At 30.5% G+C, this 17,407-nt stretch overlaps 1 protein-coding gene across 1 annotated transcript; it reads left to right on the forward strand.

The window, feature by feature from the left end:
• The first annotated feature begins 2,396 nt into the window (after positions 1 to 2,396).
• On the forward strand, positions 2,397 to 4,343 carry LOC112794458 (14-3-3-like protein G-BOX factor 14 kappa). The gene is made up of 4 exons (XM_025836468.3): positions 2,397 to 2,998; positions 3,487 to 3,609; positions 3,980 to 4,090; positions 4,180 to 4,343. The coding sequence occupies exons 1-4, from the start codon at positions 2,510 to 2,512 to the stop codon at positions 4,216 to 4,218; spliced, it is 762 nt and encodes a 253-aa protein (XP_025692253.1). The 5' UTR covers positions 2,397 to 2,509; the 3' UTR covers positions 4,219 to 4,343.
• The last annotated feature ends 13,064 nt before the right edge of the window (positions 4,344 to 17,407 follow it).

The raw sequence follows: 17,407 nt of genomic DNA on the forward strand, positions 1-17,407 counted from the left end.
AGTTGTGATATATAAATACTCATGATTTTCCTCATTCATAGTTTCAATATGATATCCATTTCGTCGAATATCTTTAAAACTCAACAAGTTTCTTCGAGACTTGGTAGACAACAGTGCATTATTTATTATAAATTTTGTTCCTCCAGGAAACAAAATTATAGCTCTTCCGGAGCCTTCTATCACATTGCCTGAGCCAATAATAGTGTTAACATATTCCTCTTTTGGCACAAGATGGGTAAAATATATATCACTTTTGAGAATAGTGTGCGAGCTTGCACTATCCGCAAGGCATACATCTTCATTACATATCCTTGCCATTCTCTTCAAAAACAAATAATAATAAAATGAGTAGTGTGCACAGTTAAATTGAATACTTGATCAAAATTATTTTCTAAGAAATACTGTACATAAAATAATGTCATATACTAAAATTTTATTTTAAAATTTGACACATTTAATAATTTTAAAATTTATAAACATTAATATTTCATTATTTATGTACATCACATTTGAAACTTAAATACATAGAAAATAAAACTTAACAATAAGTTCTTTTCATTATTTATTTACATATATACTTCACAATCCCACATATTAAACTATTCCATCATTGATCAAATGACCAATATTTCCTTCAGGGTCCTCAAAGAAATCAGATACATCATAATGAGTGGTGGAGTTCTCAGCATCATTTGAAACAAAATTTGTTTCCTTTCCTTTGTCGTTCTTTTTCAAAGATGCCTGGTAAAGATCGACTAGGTGCCTTGGGGTACGACAGGTACGTGACCAATGGCCCTTTCCACCACAACGGAAACACTTCTCCTCTGTTGATTTATTCTGCCCGATATTCTTTTCTTTGTCCCACTTCTGGTGAGATCCTCTCTTTTGAACATAATTCTTTTTCCTTCCATAATTTTTCTTGTTATTAAAAGCTTGCCATTTACCTCTTCTGGGGTAATGATTTGCCGCATTTACTTCAGGAAATGGGGCGGCGCCAGCTGGGCGCGCTTCATGATTTTTCAATAACAACTCATTGTTGCGTTCGGCAACAAGAAGGAAAGAAATTAACTCAGAATATTTTTTAAACCCTTTTTCTCGATACTGCTGCTGCAGGAGCACATTCGAGGCATGGAAGGTTGAGAAAGTTTTCTCCAACATATCATGATCAGTTATTTTTTCCCCACACAATTTCATTCGTGAGATGATTCGAAACATTGCAGAATTATATTCATTTATAGATTTAAAATCTTGTAAACGCAAATGCGTCCATTCATATCGGGTCTGAGGAAGTATCACCGTTTTCTGATGATTATACCTTTTTTCAAGGTCTTTCCAAAGATCTGCAGGATCTTTTAATGTAAGATATTCATTTTTCAACCCTTCGTCAAGATGACGACGGAGAAAAATCATGGCTTTAGCTTTATCCTTCTGGGATGTATTATTTTCAGCCTTAATGGTATCTCCAAGATCCATTGAATCAAGATGGATTTCAGCATCTAGTATCCATGATAAATAATTGTTTCCAGATATATCAAGAGCATTGAATTCAAGATGAGAGAGCTTCGACATAATGAAAATTTGTTACCTGAGTCTTCCTAAAAATTTGATCAGAGTCTCGTGCTGATAACGTGTTGTAAAATAAAAGATATATAAAATAAAGATGTATAAATAGAAGACTTTATTATTAATATAATTAGCTCAATAATTTTTATATATATATAATAATATTATATGTTGTATTGTGTATATATATACAAAGATAAGAAAAAGTATTAAAAATAAAGAGAGAGAGAATTGCATTTGTTTATTGTTACTATCTCAATATAATAAAGATGGTTAATATTGCTATTAATATTATATGTAAAGAGTAATAGAAAATAGAATTTAAAATACTTATAAAATAAAAGAAGAGAAAGAATTGTAATAGTAATATAAGGAGAAGGGTATTTGATTGCAACATAAAAGGGAATCGATTTCTTATTATTTGGTTGTGTGTAGTAAGAAAAAGGAAAATAAATGCTTTATAGTAAGAAAGAGAGAGGGAATATATTAGATATATTCTTGCTGTGTCTATTATGCTTCAGACCCTCCTTCTATTTATATTTGTACAATGCATTCTTTTTCAAAGCTTCATAAAGCTTAGTCATTCTTGAGAAATTGAAATTCTCTATTGAAAAAGCTAACCGCCCAACATTGTGAAGAAAGTCACAATGTATTAAATGGGCATCCATTCATATATATCACAACAATATATGCATATTTTGACCATATGCGATTTATTCCAAAATAACAGTTTTATCTTAGGCCAAATATCTCCTAGTTTTATTTCAAATCTTGAACTTTAAATGTAGTCAAAGTCAAACTAAATCACAAAAGATTTACTAGGGTTACTCGAGTGCTATAAATCTGTAACTAAATCTCAACAAATAGTCACCAAAAAAAATCTCAACAAACAAACATTAGTAAACTAATCAAGCTAAGGTTTGATTCTCTTCTCGTCTTCATCATCATGAATGCAAACAAGCCATCAAGGGAAGAATCCATATTCTTAGCAAAGGCAGCACAAGCTGCAGAGAGATACAAGGAAATGGTGGACTTCATGAAGACTCCAGTCCTTTCGATCACCCCGGCTGCCGAGCTTACGGAGGAAGAAAGAAATCTTGTATCGTCAGCTTACAAGAACATGATCGGTCCTCTTCGCACGGGGTGGTGCATTGTTTCGGCAATCGAGAAGAAGGAAAATGACGGCGAAGACGAGAAGCGCGCCGCCATAGCCAGGGCATATAAGTTGGACCTGGAGTCCAAGATGTTAGGTGTGTGCAATGATATTCTTGGACTCCTAGAGTCCAACTTGCTGCCCTCGGCTGCGGCCAGCGACTCTAGGGTTTTTTATTTGAAGATGAAAGGTGATTATATTAGATACTTGTTGAAGTTTGCGGTTGGCGATGATAGAAAGATATCTGCTGATGCGGCCATGGAGGCTTATACGGCTGCTCAGGTAGGTTATTTTTCCATTTAAGGTTTTGGTAACTTTTTTGTTTTTATTTTTTATTTTTTATTTTTTAAATTTGACATTTTTTTTAATTGCCGGAGCTTAATTTTAATTCGCTTGTGGAATTGATTTTGATGACCTAATTTTTTAGATTTATTGTTTCTTATTTGACATGAGTTTAATTAATTTCAACGGAGTAGCCGTATGATTTTGTTTTTAGTTTAATCTTGTGTATATGTATAATTATTCTCATGTTTTGCAAATTAAATTATGTTATATTCGTCCTGTTTATTATATCTATTTAAAAAAAGATGTATAATTATTTTTAATTTCTTTTCATAAAATTATTAAAAATCATAATAATTAAGTTGAAAATAAATGTTTTAGTAGTCTAAATGCTTTGGGAATTTTGGATTAATATTTTTTTATTGGAATGATGATGAATTAATGATTGTCCTTTTATTTATTTATTTATTTATTTTTTGGTTTATTAGGATATTGCTGTAGTGGATCTTGCGCCTTCTAGTCCAATAAGATTAGGTCTCATTCTCAACTTCTCAGTGTTCTGCCATGAAATCCTCAATGAGCCTGATAAAGCTTGTGACATGGCTAAACAGGTACATTCTCAATCCTTTTGAATTTTTTATTTTTTTAATAAAAAATATTGATTCAAACAATTATTTAAAACTCTTATCCGACCAAATACCACAAAATTATTTCTTTAAATTTCTCCTATATTAAAATTTATTTAGTAGTTTTGTATTCCTTAGACCAAAATCAAGTCTCTTTTTCAACCAAGTATCTTTTTCCAATCTTCTCTCAATGTTATTATCTTAATCTTATGGGATATTTTATTTGTAGCCATCTTTTAATATATTTCTATGTTCACTTATTTAGCAAAAATTTACTCCTTGTATAACTTAACTTTTGCTTCATTTCAAGATTCTAAAAATCCACTAAACTGTGTTGATTTCTTTTGTTTTAAAGGGTATTGAAGAAGCAATTGCAGAAATAAAAACACTAGCAGAGCCGCCAAACAAAGACACCACTCTTATAATTCAACTCCTAAGAGATAATCTCTCCAGTTGGACCACTGAGGTATGTATGGAATTAATTATTAAATGTAGAAAATCTCTGTCCAATAATACATACATATATGATTTATAATCTTCCTTTTTTTATTGTAGGACAAAATTGAAGATGTCATCGCCAATTTTCTGAAATAATCATATATGGGTCTACATATGAAAATTTATATTCATGGTTAGATTTTAAAGAAAATTTAGGATGTTAATGTTTTTGTAATTAACATTCGGTCTCATTCTAATTTCATTAATTATAAAATTGATTTGTTTTACCTTAATAATAAAATGAATAAAATTCTACGTCCAAATTATAACCCTAACCAAATCCAACCAAGTATTTTAAATTTACACGCGCATGTTTCATTGCCATTGCTTCTTCTAACCAAGTCTAACCAAGTATTTTAAATTTACGCACATACGTTTCACTGCCATTGCTTTTTCTTCTTTTTTCAAATTCGCACACGCTGGTTCATCTTCTTTCCTCCTCCTCTTTCCCTAATGTTGCGTCTTCTTCTTCTTTTTCATTATCTTTCGTTATCGTCATTATCAATAACATCAATATTTTGCTAACATCTTTATTGGTTCTGATTTTCTGTGGTGCCATTATGAAATAATTTCGGTTTATTTTTTAGTTTATTTGAGGTTCTTTTAGATTCAGAAATAAATTCGGTGTGTCTTTTATGATGATTAAGTTTTTTTACTAATGGTTCAAATCTGAACTAATTTCGCTTTATTTATGTTTACTTGATGCTGCTGTTAAGTGTTGATCAAATTTTTTATTCCTTAAGAAATTTTAGTTAATTTCTTAGTTTAGTTTAGGTTCGTTTAGTTTCATTTCACTTGAATTTGCTGAACTTGTTTATGTGTGGTTGTTTAGTTAGTTTTTGTTCAAATTTAAACTAATTTCGGTTCATTTGTGAATTAACTGATGTTCACTTAATATTGCATTTAAGTATTGACTAATTTTTTTAATCCTTAAGAAATTCCAGTTCATTTCTTAGTTTAATTCAAGTTCAAATGGCTTCGTTTTACTTGAATTTCTCCTCATTTTTTGCTTCATCATCTTCTTTTTTTCATCTTTTTTTTCATCTTCTCCTTTATATTTCAGTTTCTCAAATTTCTTCTTGATATATTCTTTTGAGAGGAATAAAACCAAAAAAATTAGAAAAAATATCAAACAAAAAAAGAATAAATGACTGCATATGAGAGATAGAATAGAAAGAAATTCAATATAAAAATCTCTCAAAATTTCACTAATCTTTTTTATATTGGCAGGTCTCTTTGTATGTGTTGTTCGGAAAGAGGAGGACTCAATGATTATTTGTTTGCCAGAACCAAAAGTAAAGATTTTGGTAGATAGAGATCCCATAAAAACTTCTTTCGAGAAATGGGCAAAATCCAGTCATTTCTCAAGAATAATAGTTAAAGGGACCCGATACTACTACTTGAATTTGGAACCTACATGCTGATGCTCATGATTTCGATAGCTATACTAGTGATTTAGAGGAGATTTTCTGAAAAGTATTTAGTACCCATTTTGGCCAACTCTCCATCATCTTTCTTTGGCTTAGTGGCATGTATTTCCATGGTGCTCGTTTTTCCAATTATGAAGCATGGCTAAGTGATCCAACTCACATTGGACCTAGTGCCTAAGTGGTTTGGCCAATAGTGGGCTAAGAAATATTAAATGGTGATGTCGGCGGGGGGTTTCGAGGAATACAAATAATCTCTGGTTTTTTCCAGATTTGGCGAGCATATGGAATAACTAGTGAATTACAACTTTATTGCACCACAATTGGTGCATTAGTATTTGCAGCCTTAATACTTTTTGCTAGTTGGTTTCATTATCACAAAGCTGCCCCAAAATTGGCATGGTTACAAGACGTAGAATCTATGTTGAATAACCATTTGGCAGGATTACTAGGATTTGGATCTCTTTCTTGGCTCGGGCATCAAGTACATGTATCTTTACCAATTAACCAATTTTTAAATGCTGGAGTAGATCCAAAGAAGATCCCACTTCCTCATGAATTTATCTTGAATCAGGATCTTTTGGCTCAACTTTATCCTAGTTTTGTTGAAGGAGCAACTCTATTTTTCACCTTGAATTGGTCAAAATATGCAGATTTTCTTACTTTTCGTGGAGGATTAGATCCAGTAACTAGCGGTTTATGGCTGACTGGTATTGCGCACCATCATTTAGCTATTTCTATTCTTTTTCTAATAGCTGGTCACATGTATAGAACCAACTGGGAGATTGGTCATGGTATAAAAGAGATCTTAGAGGCCCATAAAGGTCCATTTACAAACCAGGGTCATAAAGGTCTATATGAGATCCTAACAATTTCATGGCATGCTCAATTATCTATTAACTTAGCTATGTTAGGCTCTTTGACGATTGTTGTAGCTCACCATATGTATTCTATGCCTCCTTATCCATACCTAGCTACCAACTATGAGACCCAACTATCATTGTTCACACATCACATGTGGATTGGTGGATTTCTCATAGTTGATGCTGCTGCGCACGTAGTCATCTTTATGGTAAGAGACTATGATCCAACTACTCGATACAACGATCTATTAGATCGTGTCCTTAGGCATCACGATGCAATCATATCACATCTAAACTGGGTATGCATATTTTTAGGCTTTCACAGTTTTGGTTTGTATATTCATAATGATACCATGAGCGCTTTAAGGCGCCCCCAAGATATGTTTGACTTGGGACGGTGGTGATTTAGTGTCAGTGATAGGCAATGTTGCTTTGTTACCTATTCCATTATGAACTGTAGATTTTTTGGTCCATCACATTCATGCATTTACAATTCATGTAACGGTATTGATACTCCTAAAGGGTATTCTATTTGCTCGTAGCTAGCGATTAATACCGAATAAAACAAATCTCGATTTTCGTTTTTCTTGTGATAGACCTAGAAGAAGAGAAACATGCCAAGTATCCGCTTGGAATCATGTCTTCTTGGGGCTATTCTAGATGTAGAATGCAATTTCAGTAGTCATATTCCATTTCAGTTAGAAAATGCAGTCAGATGTTTGGAGTACTATAAGCGGTCGAGGGGTAGTTACTCATATCACAGGAAAAAACTTTCCGCAGAGTTTTATTACCATTAATGGGTGGCTCCACGATTTCTTATGGGCGCAAGCCTCCCAAGTAATTCAGTCTTATGGTTCTTCATTATCTGCATATGGTCTCTTTTTCTTGGGTGCCCATTTTGTATGGGCTTTTAGTTTAATGTTTCTATTCAGCGGACGTGGTTATTGGCAAGAACTTATTGAATTCATCGTTTGGGCTCATAATAAATTAAAATTTGCTCTTGCTACTCAGCCTAGAGCCTTGAGTATTGTACAGGGTCATGCTGTAGGAGTAACCTATTACCTTCTGGGTGGAATTGCCATAATATGGGCATTCTTCTTAGCAAGAATTATTGCAGTAGGATAATTAATGGGAGGATTTGAAAAGCATTATGGCATTAAGATTTTCAAGGTTTAGCCAAGGTTTAACTCAGGAGCCCACTACTTGTCGTATTTGGTTTGGTATTGCTACCGCACATGACTTCGAGAGTTATGATGATATTAATGAGGAACGTTTTTATCAAAATATTTTTGCTTCGCATTTCGGACAATTAGCAATAATTTTTCTGTGGACTTCCGAGAATTTGTTTCATGTAGCTTGGCAGGAAAATTTTGAGACATGGGTACAGGATCCTTTACATGTAAGACCTATTGCTCATGCAATTTGGGATCCTCGTTTTGGTCAACCGGCTGTAGAAGCTTTTACTCGTGGGGTTGCTCTTGGTCCAGTGAATATTGCCTATTCCGGTGTTTATCAGTGGTGGTATACAATCGATTTACGTACTAATGAGAATCTTTATACTAGAGCTCTTTTTCTATTATTTCTTTCAGCCATATCCTTAATAGAAGGGTGGTTACACCTACAACTGAAATGGAAACCGAGCGTTTCTTGGTTTAAAAATGTCAAATCCCATCTTAATCATCATTTATCAGGACTATTCGAAGTCAGTTTCTTGGCTTGGACAGGACATTTAGTTCATGTCGCTATTCCAGGAGCTAGAGGGGAATACGTTCAATGGAATAATTTTTTAGGTGTATTGCCAAATCCTCAAGGATTAGGTCCACTTTTTACAAGCCAGTGAAATCTTTATGTTCAAAATTCATATTCCAGTAGTCATTTATTTGGTATCCTTCAGAGAGTAGAAACCACCATTCTAACACTTCTTGGGAGATTCATTCACAAACGCAAAGCTTATGGCTGACCGATATTGCGCATCATCATTTAGCTATTCCGATTCCTTTCCTGATAGCTGGTCACATGTATAAAACTAACTCCGGGATTGGCCATAGTATAAAAGAGATCTTAGAAGCACACATTCCTCCAGGGGGTAGATTGGGCGTGGACATAAGAGTCTTTATGACACAATCAATAATTCACTTCATTTTCAATTAGGTCTTGCTCTAGCCTCTTTAGGAGTTATTACCTTCTTGGTAGCTCAATACATGTACTCTTTACTTGTTTATGCGTTTATAGCGCAAGATTTTATTTCTCAAGCGGCGTTATATACTCATCATCAATACATCGCAGGATTCATTATAACAGGAGCTTTTGCTCATGAAACTATATTTTTTATTAGAGATTACAATCCAAAACAACATGAGGATAATGTATTGGCAAGAATGTTAGACCACAAAAAAGGTATAATATCGCATTTAAGTTGAGCCAGCCTGTTTTCGGAGTTCCATACTTTGGGACTTTATGTCCATAATGATGTCATGCTTGCTTTTGGCACTCCGAAAAAATAAATATTGATCGTGATCAACCATATTTGCCCAATGGATACAATATGTGCATGGTAAAATTTCATACGGCTTCGATGTACTATTATCTTCAACGAATAGTCCGACGTTCAATGCGGGGCGAAGCATATGATTGTCCAGTTGGTTAAATGTTATAAATGAGAGTAATAATTCTCTATTCTTAAAAATAAGACCCGGAGATTTCTTAGTTCATCATGCTATTACTCTAGGTTTACGTATAACTATATTGATCTTAGTAAAAAGTGCTTTGGATGCATGTGGTTCCAAGTTAATGCAAGATGAAAAAGATTTTGGTTATAATTTCCTTGCGATGGTCTGGGATGAGGTGGTACTTATGATACTTCAGCTTGGGACGCATTTTATTTGGCAATTTTTTTAATGTTAAATACGATTGGTTGGGTTATTTTTTACTGGCATTGGAAACACATTACACTATGACAAGGTAATATCTCACAGTTTAATGAATCTTCTACCTATTTGATGGGATGGTTAAGAAATTATCTATGGTTAAACTCTTCACAACTTATCAATGGATATAACCCTTTTGGTATGAATAGTTTATGCGTTTGAGCATGGATGTTCTTATTTGAACATCTAGTTTGGGCTACTGAATTTATGTTCTTAATCTCCTAGTGCGGATATTGGCAGGAATTGATTGAAACTTTAGCATGGGCTCATGAGCATACACCTTTGCCTAATTTGATTCGCTGGAGAGATAAACTAGTGGCTCTTTTCATTGTGCAATTTTTTAAATCGCAGTATAGTATTTTCGTTTTTCATTTAAGTATCTTAAATATTGTTGTCCCCAACTTAACTATTCTATTTTCATTTTCGGTCTTACTCTCTTAATATTAAGAATGAAGTTGAATTATTCATTCAATTCCATTAAAGCCTGTACCAGATTTTGAATTTGGCAGAGGACAAATCCACCTTTTCTTTTATTCTTTCTCTTTTCTAACTTATTCTATTCTATTCGAATTCTAAAAAAGTAGGAGGAATTTTCGATTTTTTTTCGATTTTGAATCCTTTTCACCACTTCCTGTGACAGTAAGTATAATTAAAAAAAAGAGAATATCAATGCATTCGAAAAAAAAACAATTGATTTCAATCAATAGACCCGCTAAAGCTTTGAACCATAGAGTACTTATCACTGGTGCCACGGAGAGATATATTTTAAGATCTCGCATTTTTAATCCTCCCTTTTTCTTTATTTCAATTTTTAATACATGATTTTATATAGGATTATCAAAAAATAGTTATTTTGTTAATAACCACTTGGATTTTCTGCCGAATTTTTAATTCAAATTTGAAATGTATAACGATTCATTCGATGGTTTTTTTGTTTTCTAATAAAAAGGGGTCTATTTCTGTCCGAACATTTCATAAAAATGAAATAGATTTTCATGTTAGAAAAATTTTTTATTTATTATTATTTAAATTATTTATTAACTTAAGAAGTCTTTTTTTAATTATTATATTAATTTTTTATTAGAATATAAGAATTTTTATATTCTTAATTATATTATATAATATATATACAACAAAAAAAATGTGAAAAACAAACAAAGATTCTTTACAATGACACTGAAAACTAATTGAAAGGGATGTAGCGTAATTTAATAGCGCGTTTGTTTTAGGTACAAAATATCACGGGTTCAAATTCTGTCATCCCTATCTCGAACTAATACTTATTCTAGGAGAAGTAACAAGGAATCAATTGAGACCGATTTAAATTGGATATATATATATATATATATATATATATATATATATATATATATATATATATATATACACACAAGCCAAATGTATTGGGGTTACTTAAAATATAATAATATTTTATTAATATAATATTATTATATTATTAAAAAAATAAATAATAAGCGTTCTTAGTTCAATTCGGTAGAACGTGTGTCTCCAAAATCTGATGCCGTAGGTTCAAATTTTACATAGCGTGATTTTATTTTTGTTATATTGAGAATGACAATGAAATAATTAAATAGTAGTTTAAAGGTTGAATTTGACCTCCTGAAAATTGTGGTTAAACAAAAAAAAAAGAAATAAGAGGTTAATAAACATCACTAAACAAATAAGATGTTAATTAATCAAAGGTCCAATTGATCACCACGTCAGTATTGTAAATATGCAGTTAGGAATAATCCAACCAAAGTAATAGGGATTAGTCCTAACACAATTTCAAATAGAAAAACTTCAATCATTCTTTTAATCCAGCTAAAGTAATAGGGATTAGTCCTAACACAATTTCAAATAGAAAAACTTCAATCATTCTTTTTTGTTTGAAAGGGAAGGAAAATAGGAGGTAATATATATCTTTTATACTTAAACTAAATATTAATTAATATGTATTGACCATGAATCTCAATGATCAAGCAAGAATTGGAAATTCACATGATAAAGAACTCAAAAATATCTAGTAGTATTAGAAAATCTCTAATTCAATTTCAATTTGAAAATCAAATAAGTCGTATCTTACTCAGACTGATAAAAAGAGATGAAATTGTGCTAAAAATCGCTAGTAGAAAATCGAAATAACTAGTTATAGTGGGCATAAAAAGCTAATTGAAATAAGTTCTTTTTATACGTATGTTTACAAAGCACTTCCCTAAGTTTCTAAGGAAATACAATCGAACAGGAGAAGAAGAAAAAAATACCATTTGAGAAATACAATTGAGATTTGTGAATTTATTAATCATTATAGACGAACAAAAACAGAGTGACATCGGTAAGAAATCAATTTATCACCTATGACAACTATCCATCTTGTGGTTCAAAATCAACAAATTTTTTGAACAATTCGTAAGGTGAGTAAAATAATCCAAAAAAAATTTTAAATTATTTTTTTATTTCTAGTTTTTAGAATATTTCTATTTCTTCTTTCTATTCTAAAATAGAATATTTATTCAATTTTATTGCAAAATATTTAATAATTTAAAATGAAAAATTAAAAAAGATATTAATAAAATATCTATGAAAAAAATCATAAAAAGTAGGCCCTTTTTATTGTATGTAATTTGTTTACTTTTTATTTAAAATAAAAAACGAGTTATCTTAGAATGTCCTTTTACTTTTTTATCATTAGATTTAGTTGTGGATTTCATTCCTTTACTATACTACAACAGAAGAAAAAGGATATGAGATCCCATCCCTCAAACTCGGATTTCGTAATTTTTTTGTCTTTCTATATCTTATTTAAAAAAAACTCTATCAACCACCAAAAAGTCTTTTTTTTCTCATCAAATAAAAAGTATCTATTACTGTTATTTTTTTACTTGTTACTGGATAACTAATCAATTCAACTCTTTCTTCAAAAAAAAGGGATAACAACAAGAAAACATCTTCCACAACCACTCTTTCTGGATTTGGTATCTAATTGAATTGGAGAAATAAAATAGGAGAATCTATGTCATGAATTATCAAAAACAAATACAAGTCAATCCATGTGAGTCACAATTTAATTGATCTTCGGTTTGTAATCCGAAGCTAATATTGAATACATGTTAATTAATAACATGTGGAGAACCTTCATCTTATACTATAAAGATTCATTAGACTCTTAAACTTTATAGAATTTTGTATTAAGTACATTACATTGATACAACCAACAAACAAGTTAGAAAGAATCTAGTACTTGATTTCAGCACGAATCTTTTAATTTCATTGCTGTGTTCAAAGAAGGATAGCTATACTGATTCGGTATACTCAAAAGATACCCTGGATATAATATTGATGATCTAGCAAGGATGATTCTCAGTAAATTTTTACTTACTACTCTCATCTTTTATGGAATCTATCCCCCTTTGACAGTACAAGAATATGTGGAGCTCAACATGTCTGGAAATACTGGAGAACGTTTTTTTGCTAATATTATTACCAGTATTCGATACTGGATTATTCATAGCATTACTATACCCTCCCTATTCATTGCGGGTTGGTTATTTGTCAGCACGGGTTTAGCTTACGGTGTTTTTGGAGGCCCTCGGTCAAATGAGTATTTTATGGAGAATCGACAAGAAATTTTATTAATAACTGTCCATTTTAATCGTTTGGACCAACTTGATGAATTTAGTAGATATTTTTAGGAGGCTCCAATGACCATAGATAGGAGTACGATGGTCGGCTGTTCACGAACTAGTAGTATCCACTGTTTCTTTTTTGGGATCAATATCAGCAATGCAGTTCATCCAACGATAAACCTAATCTAAATTATAGAGCTACGAAACAATCAAACCCAAATGAACAAAATGTAGAATTGAATCGTACCAGTCTCTATTGGGAGTTATTACTCATTTTTGTACTTGCTGCTTTATTTTCAAATTATTTCTTCAATTAATAGAAGAAAGGGAATAAATACGTATACGTATTCGAAATTCTCTTATCCTATTCGAAAGGATATAATTTCATAATTATCTATGACTGTTTATGTCAATAGCATGACTACCTGATCAAATGTAGAGGAAAGTGGGATAAATGGTCGATACTACTGGAAGGATTTCTCTTTGGATAATAGGTACTGTAACTGGTATTTCTGTAATCGGTTTAATTGGTATTTTTTTTATAGTTTATATTCTGGATTGGGTTCATCCATGTAGTAATCAGATGAATTGAGTTTGCAAAATGAACGTGTAAGAAAAACTCAACAGGGATCCACTCTTTTTGTTGATGAATTTGAAGGAATCCCGTTGAGTTCTTGATAAGAAGAAGATCTCTTATTTTATAAATGACTCAATAGATAACTTTTTTCAATGTTTAAAAAATGTTCATTTTAATTTTTTTAATATTTTTTAAAAATAAATTTTTTTTATTTAAAAAAGTTTTTCCAAAAAAGAAAATTTCTTTCAATTTAAGTTGAAAGAAAAGTAAAAAAAAAATAAAAGGGGAATAATATGAATCATTTGATTTACTTTTCGGGATATCGCAATAGAAATAATATGAATTCTATTTAATTATATTGTAATATATTCTTAATTCTATTCTATCTTTATTCCCTTCTTCTATTCGAAATTTTATTGTTGGTTCAATTTCCCTTTTTTTGTTTGTCCATTACATAATGTGGTATACTGTATTCATTAAGATGATATTTTATCTTATCTCACAAAGATTCCGCTTAAAGAAGGGAATCAACAAGTATTATTCTATATAAATAGAATAGAAAAGATTTTCTATTTCGATATTTTGCTACAATAAAAAAATAATCGGATCCTAGAAAAAGATAAAAATAAAATCTCTCCTAAAATCTTAGAATCTCGTTTTGCTTATTTTGATTTTTACTGTGCTTAATATTCTCCAACTAATTTTTTTATATTATAACAATAAAAAACTAATAATTATTTTTTATTGTAGGACATTGAAATCTGAAAACAGTGACATAATTATATTGTTCTAATTTATTGGGTTAAAAAAATGCAAAGTAAAATAGTCTTCTTCACTATATATATTACGACTGACTAATATTGCAGTATAAAAAATTCTCTAAATACGGTAGAAAAAGACTCGAAAAAATCAAAGGTTCGGTCTTTTTTTAAATTTTCTATTATACATAATAGAATTACAGTACAAAATTTATCGACTAAAATTTAGTTCTTTTAACGACTTAGGATTAATATGTTCATAAATTCGCAGACTTGTAAATTAGAAATTCACCTCGGATAATTGCTCCTTCTCAAATTATTTTTTTAAGAACCAAGAAGATTTGGGCCAAAATAATCGATGCCAAGAAGAACAAAAGATCTTGGACACGTAACGAATCTTGAAGTATTATTTCTGTATCCCCTTGACCAAATTCACCCACGTTAGGATTACTCGTTAATGGTTGATCAAGTTTGATAGATTCACCCTTCGAAACAAGAAGTTTTGATCCTGGAAGTATAATATCAACCACTTCACGTCCATCCGATGCATCTGCTATAGTTATTTCGTATCCCCCCTTTTTTTTCGAATGATTTTTTTTACTATTTTCTTTGCTGTAGCATTATACACAGTATTATTATTCTTGCTCCCATCGGGATAAATTTGACCCCTCCCACTGTTCCCGCCTATATATATTGGATATTTTAAGAAGTGAACATCTCGTAACGGAATTGGGAAAAATGATAAGAAAGATGATTTCACTATATTTCTGGTTGGGAACAAGACCTACCACAAAAATATTTTTTTGTGGGACGATAGCTTTGAAAAGAGAGATTACCCAGCTTTTTTTTAATCTTGAGTGAAATACGATCAGGGGGCCAATTTAAATCCCTTTAGTACAATAAGAACAGCCCCAACATTCAAAGTCCCCTTTTTACCATTAGCAAGAATTTGTTTGATTTGCATATCATAAGAATTTCGAACAACTGCTTTAAATACAGTATCAAGAAGTACCGTTTGTGGAACTTCAATATCCACATACTTATTAGCCAAATGGCAATTGGCACATACAATACGACCTATCGCTTCTCGCGAATTTTCATACTCCTGTTGTGCAAAAATGGAATACGCATCTAAAATAGGTGCTTGAATATATATATATATATATATGAGCGATACGAAAATGGATCGAATAATCTCTTCCTTTATCCAATAAATGGCATTTTTAGTTTGTATGGTCTAATCATTGATTCTGAAAATTCAATTTTTACAATAAATTTTGGTAGGTCACTAGCATAATTAATTCCCTATCCATGATTCTATCCACTTCATTTTGCGTTAGTTAAGTGCGTGTATACACGCTACGTATAATGAAAATAATTTTTGTTAAATTTAAGTCAATTTAATTAAATTTAGTTGTCAAAAATATTTAGATATATAACAGCTCTTTATATTATATTATTATCCCACTAATTCTCTAATTAAATACTAACTGAAAATAAAAATTAAATTGATAGTCATTTTAATATTTAAATTTAATATATACCTATTAAAAAGGTGGCGTATATTAGTGCTTCCTTAGGTTAATAACATGTATGTGGTTTCAAAACACTCGTCTTCCAAGTTTTATAGTTCTAAACGTTAATAATGTGTGTATCCTATTTATGTACAAGTCTCAAGTAATTCGATAATGATATGTTTGAAAAAGACATGGATTGCAAGTATTCAGAACAATTATATAATGGAAGTTGAAAAAGTTGTATTTTTGTTTTGTTTTGGATATTTAGGAAGGATTACAATGGATTATTTATACAATGTGTATAATGGATTATTGAGTTATAAAATAAACATCTCCCATATTATTTAGAATAACCATCCGAGTATTAGGGATAATAAACATCTTTCCAAAAAATTAAATTGATTTTAGGGTTCACCAAGGATCGAACTCTTAACCTTTCGACTCTAGCGCTCTAATACCATGTCATGATACCACTTATTCCAAAAATTTTAACTGATAAAAAAAAGGTAACACTAATAATTATATATCTAATACTCCATAAACCTCTATTATTCACATTGTATAAGTATTCTATTAGCTTCTCATACTTTCCCATTTAAGAATCCTCCTACGTAAGAACAAATAAACGAGATATCAGTAAAAAGGTTTTATGTTTTGACATGTGTAAACATAAAAACCAAAAAGTCTTCATACATTACTTGTAACATTGTTGAAGGAAGTCAAGGAACTATTATTATCTTTTTATTATCAAAAGTAGTTTGCATTCGATAAACAATACAGAAATCAATTGTCTAACATATGGACTAAAATTAGTAGTTAGGGATCTCCTAATATCATAAAATGTAAAATAACTAGACAACCAAGAAAGTTTACGAAAGAGTTTTATTAGTTTATTGGTTTAATCGATAAATTAATGGTTGAACCAATAAAATTAGTATTATATAAATAAAAAATATAAAATAGTCAAAAATTTAAAATTAAAATTTGAAATACATATTTTTACTAACATTTTATGAAGAATCAAATCCCAAATTCTAAAAATAACTAATATAAAAAATATAAAATTTGTTAGTATTATATAATAATATTTTAATTTGACACAATAAGAATAACAATTAATTCACAAAACCTATCATTTAACTATAATATCAATAAATTTTAAGTGTGATACTGAATATATTACATAAAATGAAAATAATTAAACAAAATTATATTTTTGACAATAAACGAAATAAATTATTCAAAAGTAAACTATATGCAATGCATGATAAAACAATTTAAATCTAGCATCAATTTTTTTTGTTCAAATTGCAATTGTAGATCAATGCATACAGTACTCATGAAAATAAAAGATACTATAGTACTACAGGACTAGCCGCTTTAGTTATCCAGCATTAATAATTTTATATATAAATTAAAAAAAATCCAAATGCAATAAGAATATTAAAATTTAATACGGATTAAATGCTAGTTAAAATTTGTTAAAAAATATTGCTCTTGAGATTTTCTGTAAAAGATATTTTAGAAAATCTATGTAACTTATTTTATGAATTATTAGTAGGGAAGTTCTATGGTGGCATGAGAAGTGGT

Source organism: Arachis hypogaea, chromosome 4 (genome assembly GCF_003086295.3).
Source record: "Arachis hypogaea cultivar Tifrunner chromosome 4, arahy.Tifrunner.gnm2.J5K5, whole genome shotgun sequence".
Taxonomy (NCBI): Eukaryota; Viridiplantae; Streptophyta; class Magnoliopsida; order Fabales; family Fabaceae; genus Arachis; species Arachis hypogaea.

Coding starts and splice junctions, on each gene's coding strand:
- LOC112794458 (XM_025836468.3), top strand. CDS start 2,510: ATGAATGCAAACAAGCCATCAAGGGAAGAATCCATATTCTTAGCAAAG. Junction 2,999..3,486: donor AGGCTTATACGGCTGCTCAG/GTAGGTTATTTT, acceptor TTGGTTTATTAG/GATATTGCTGTAGTGGATCT. Junction 4,091..4,179: donor TCTCCAGTTGGACCACTGAG/GTATGTATGGAA, acceptor TTTTTATTGTAG/GACAAAATTGAAGATGTCAT.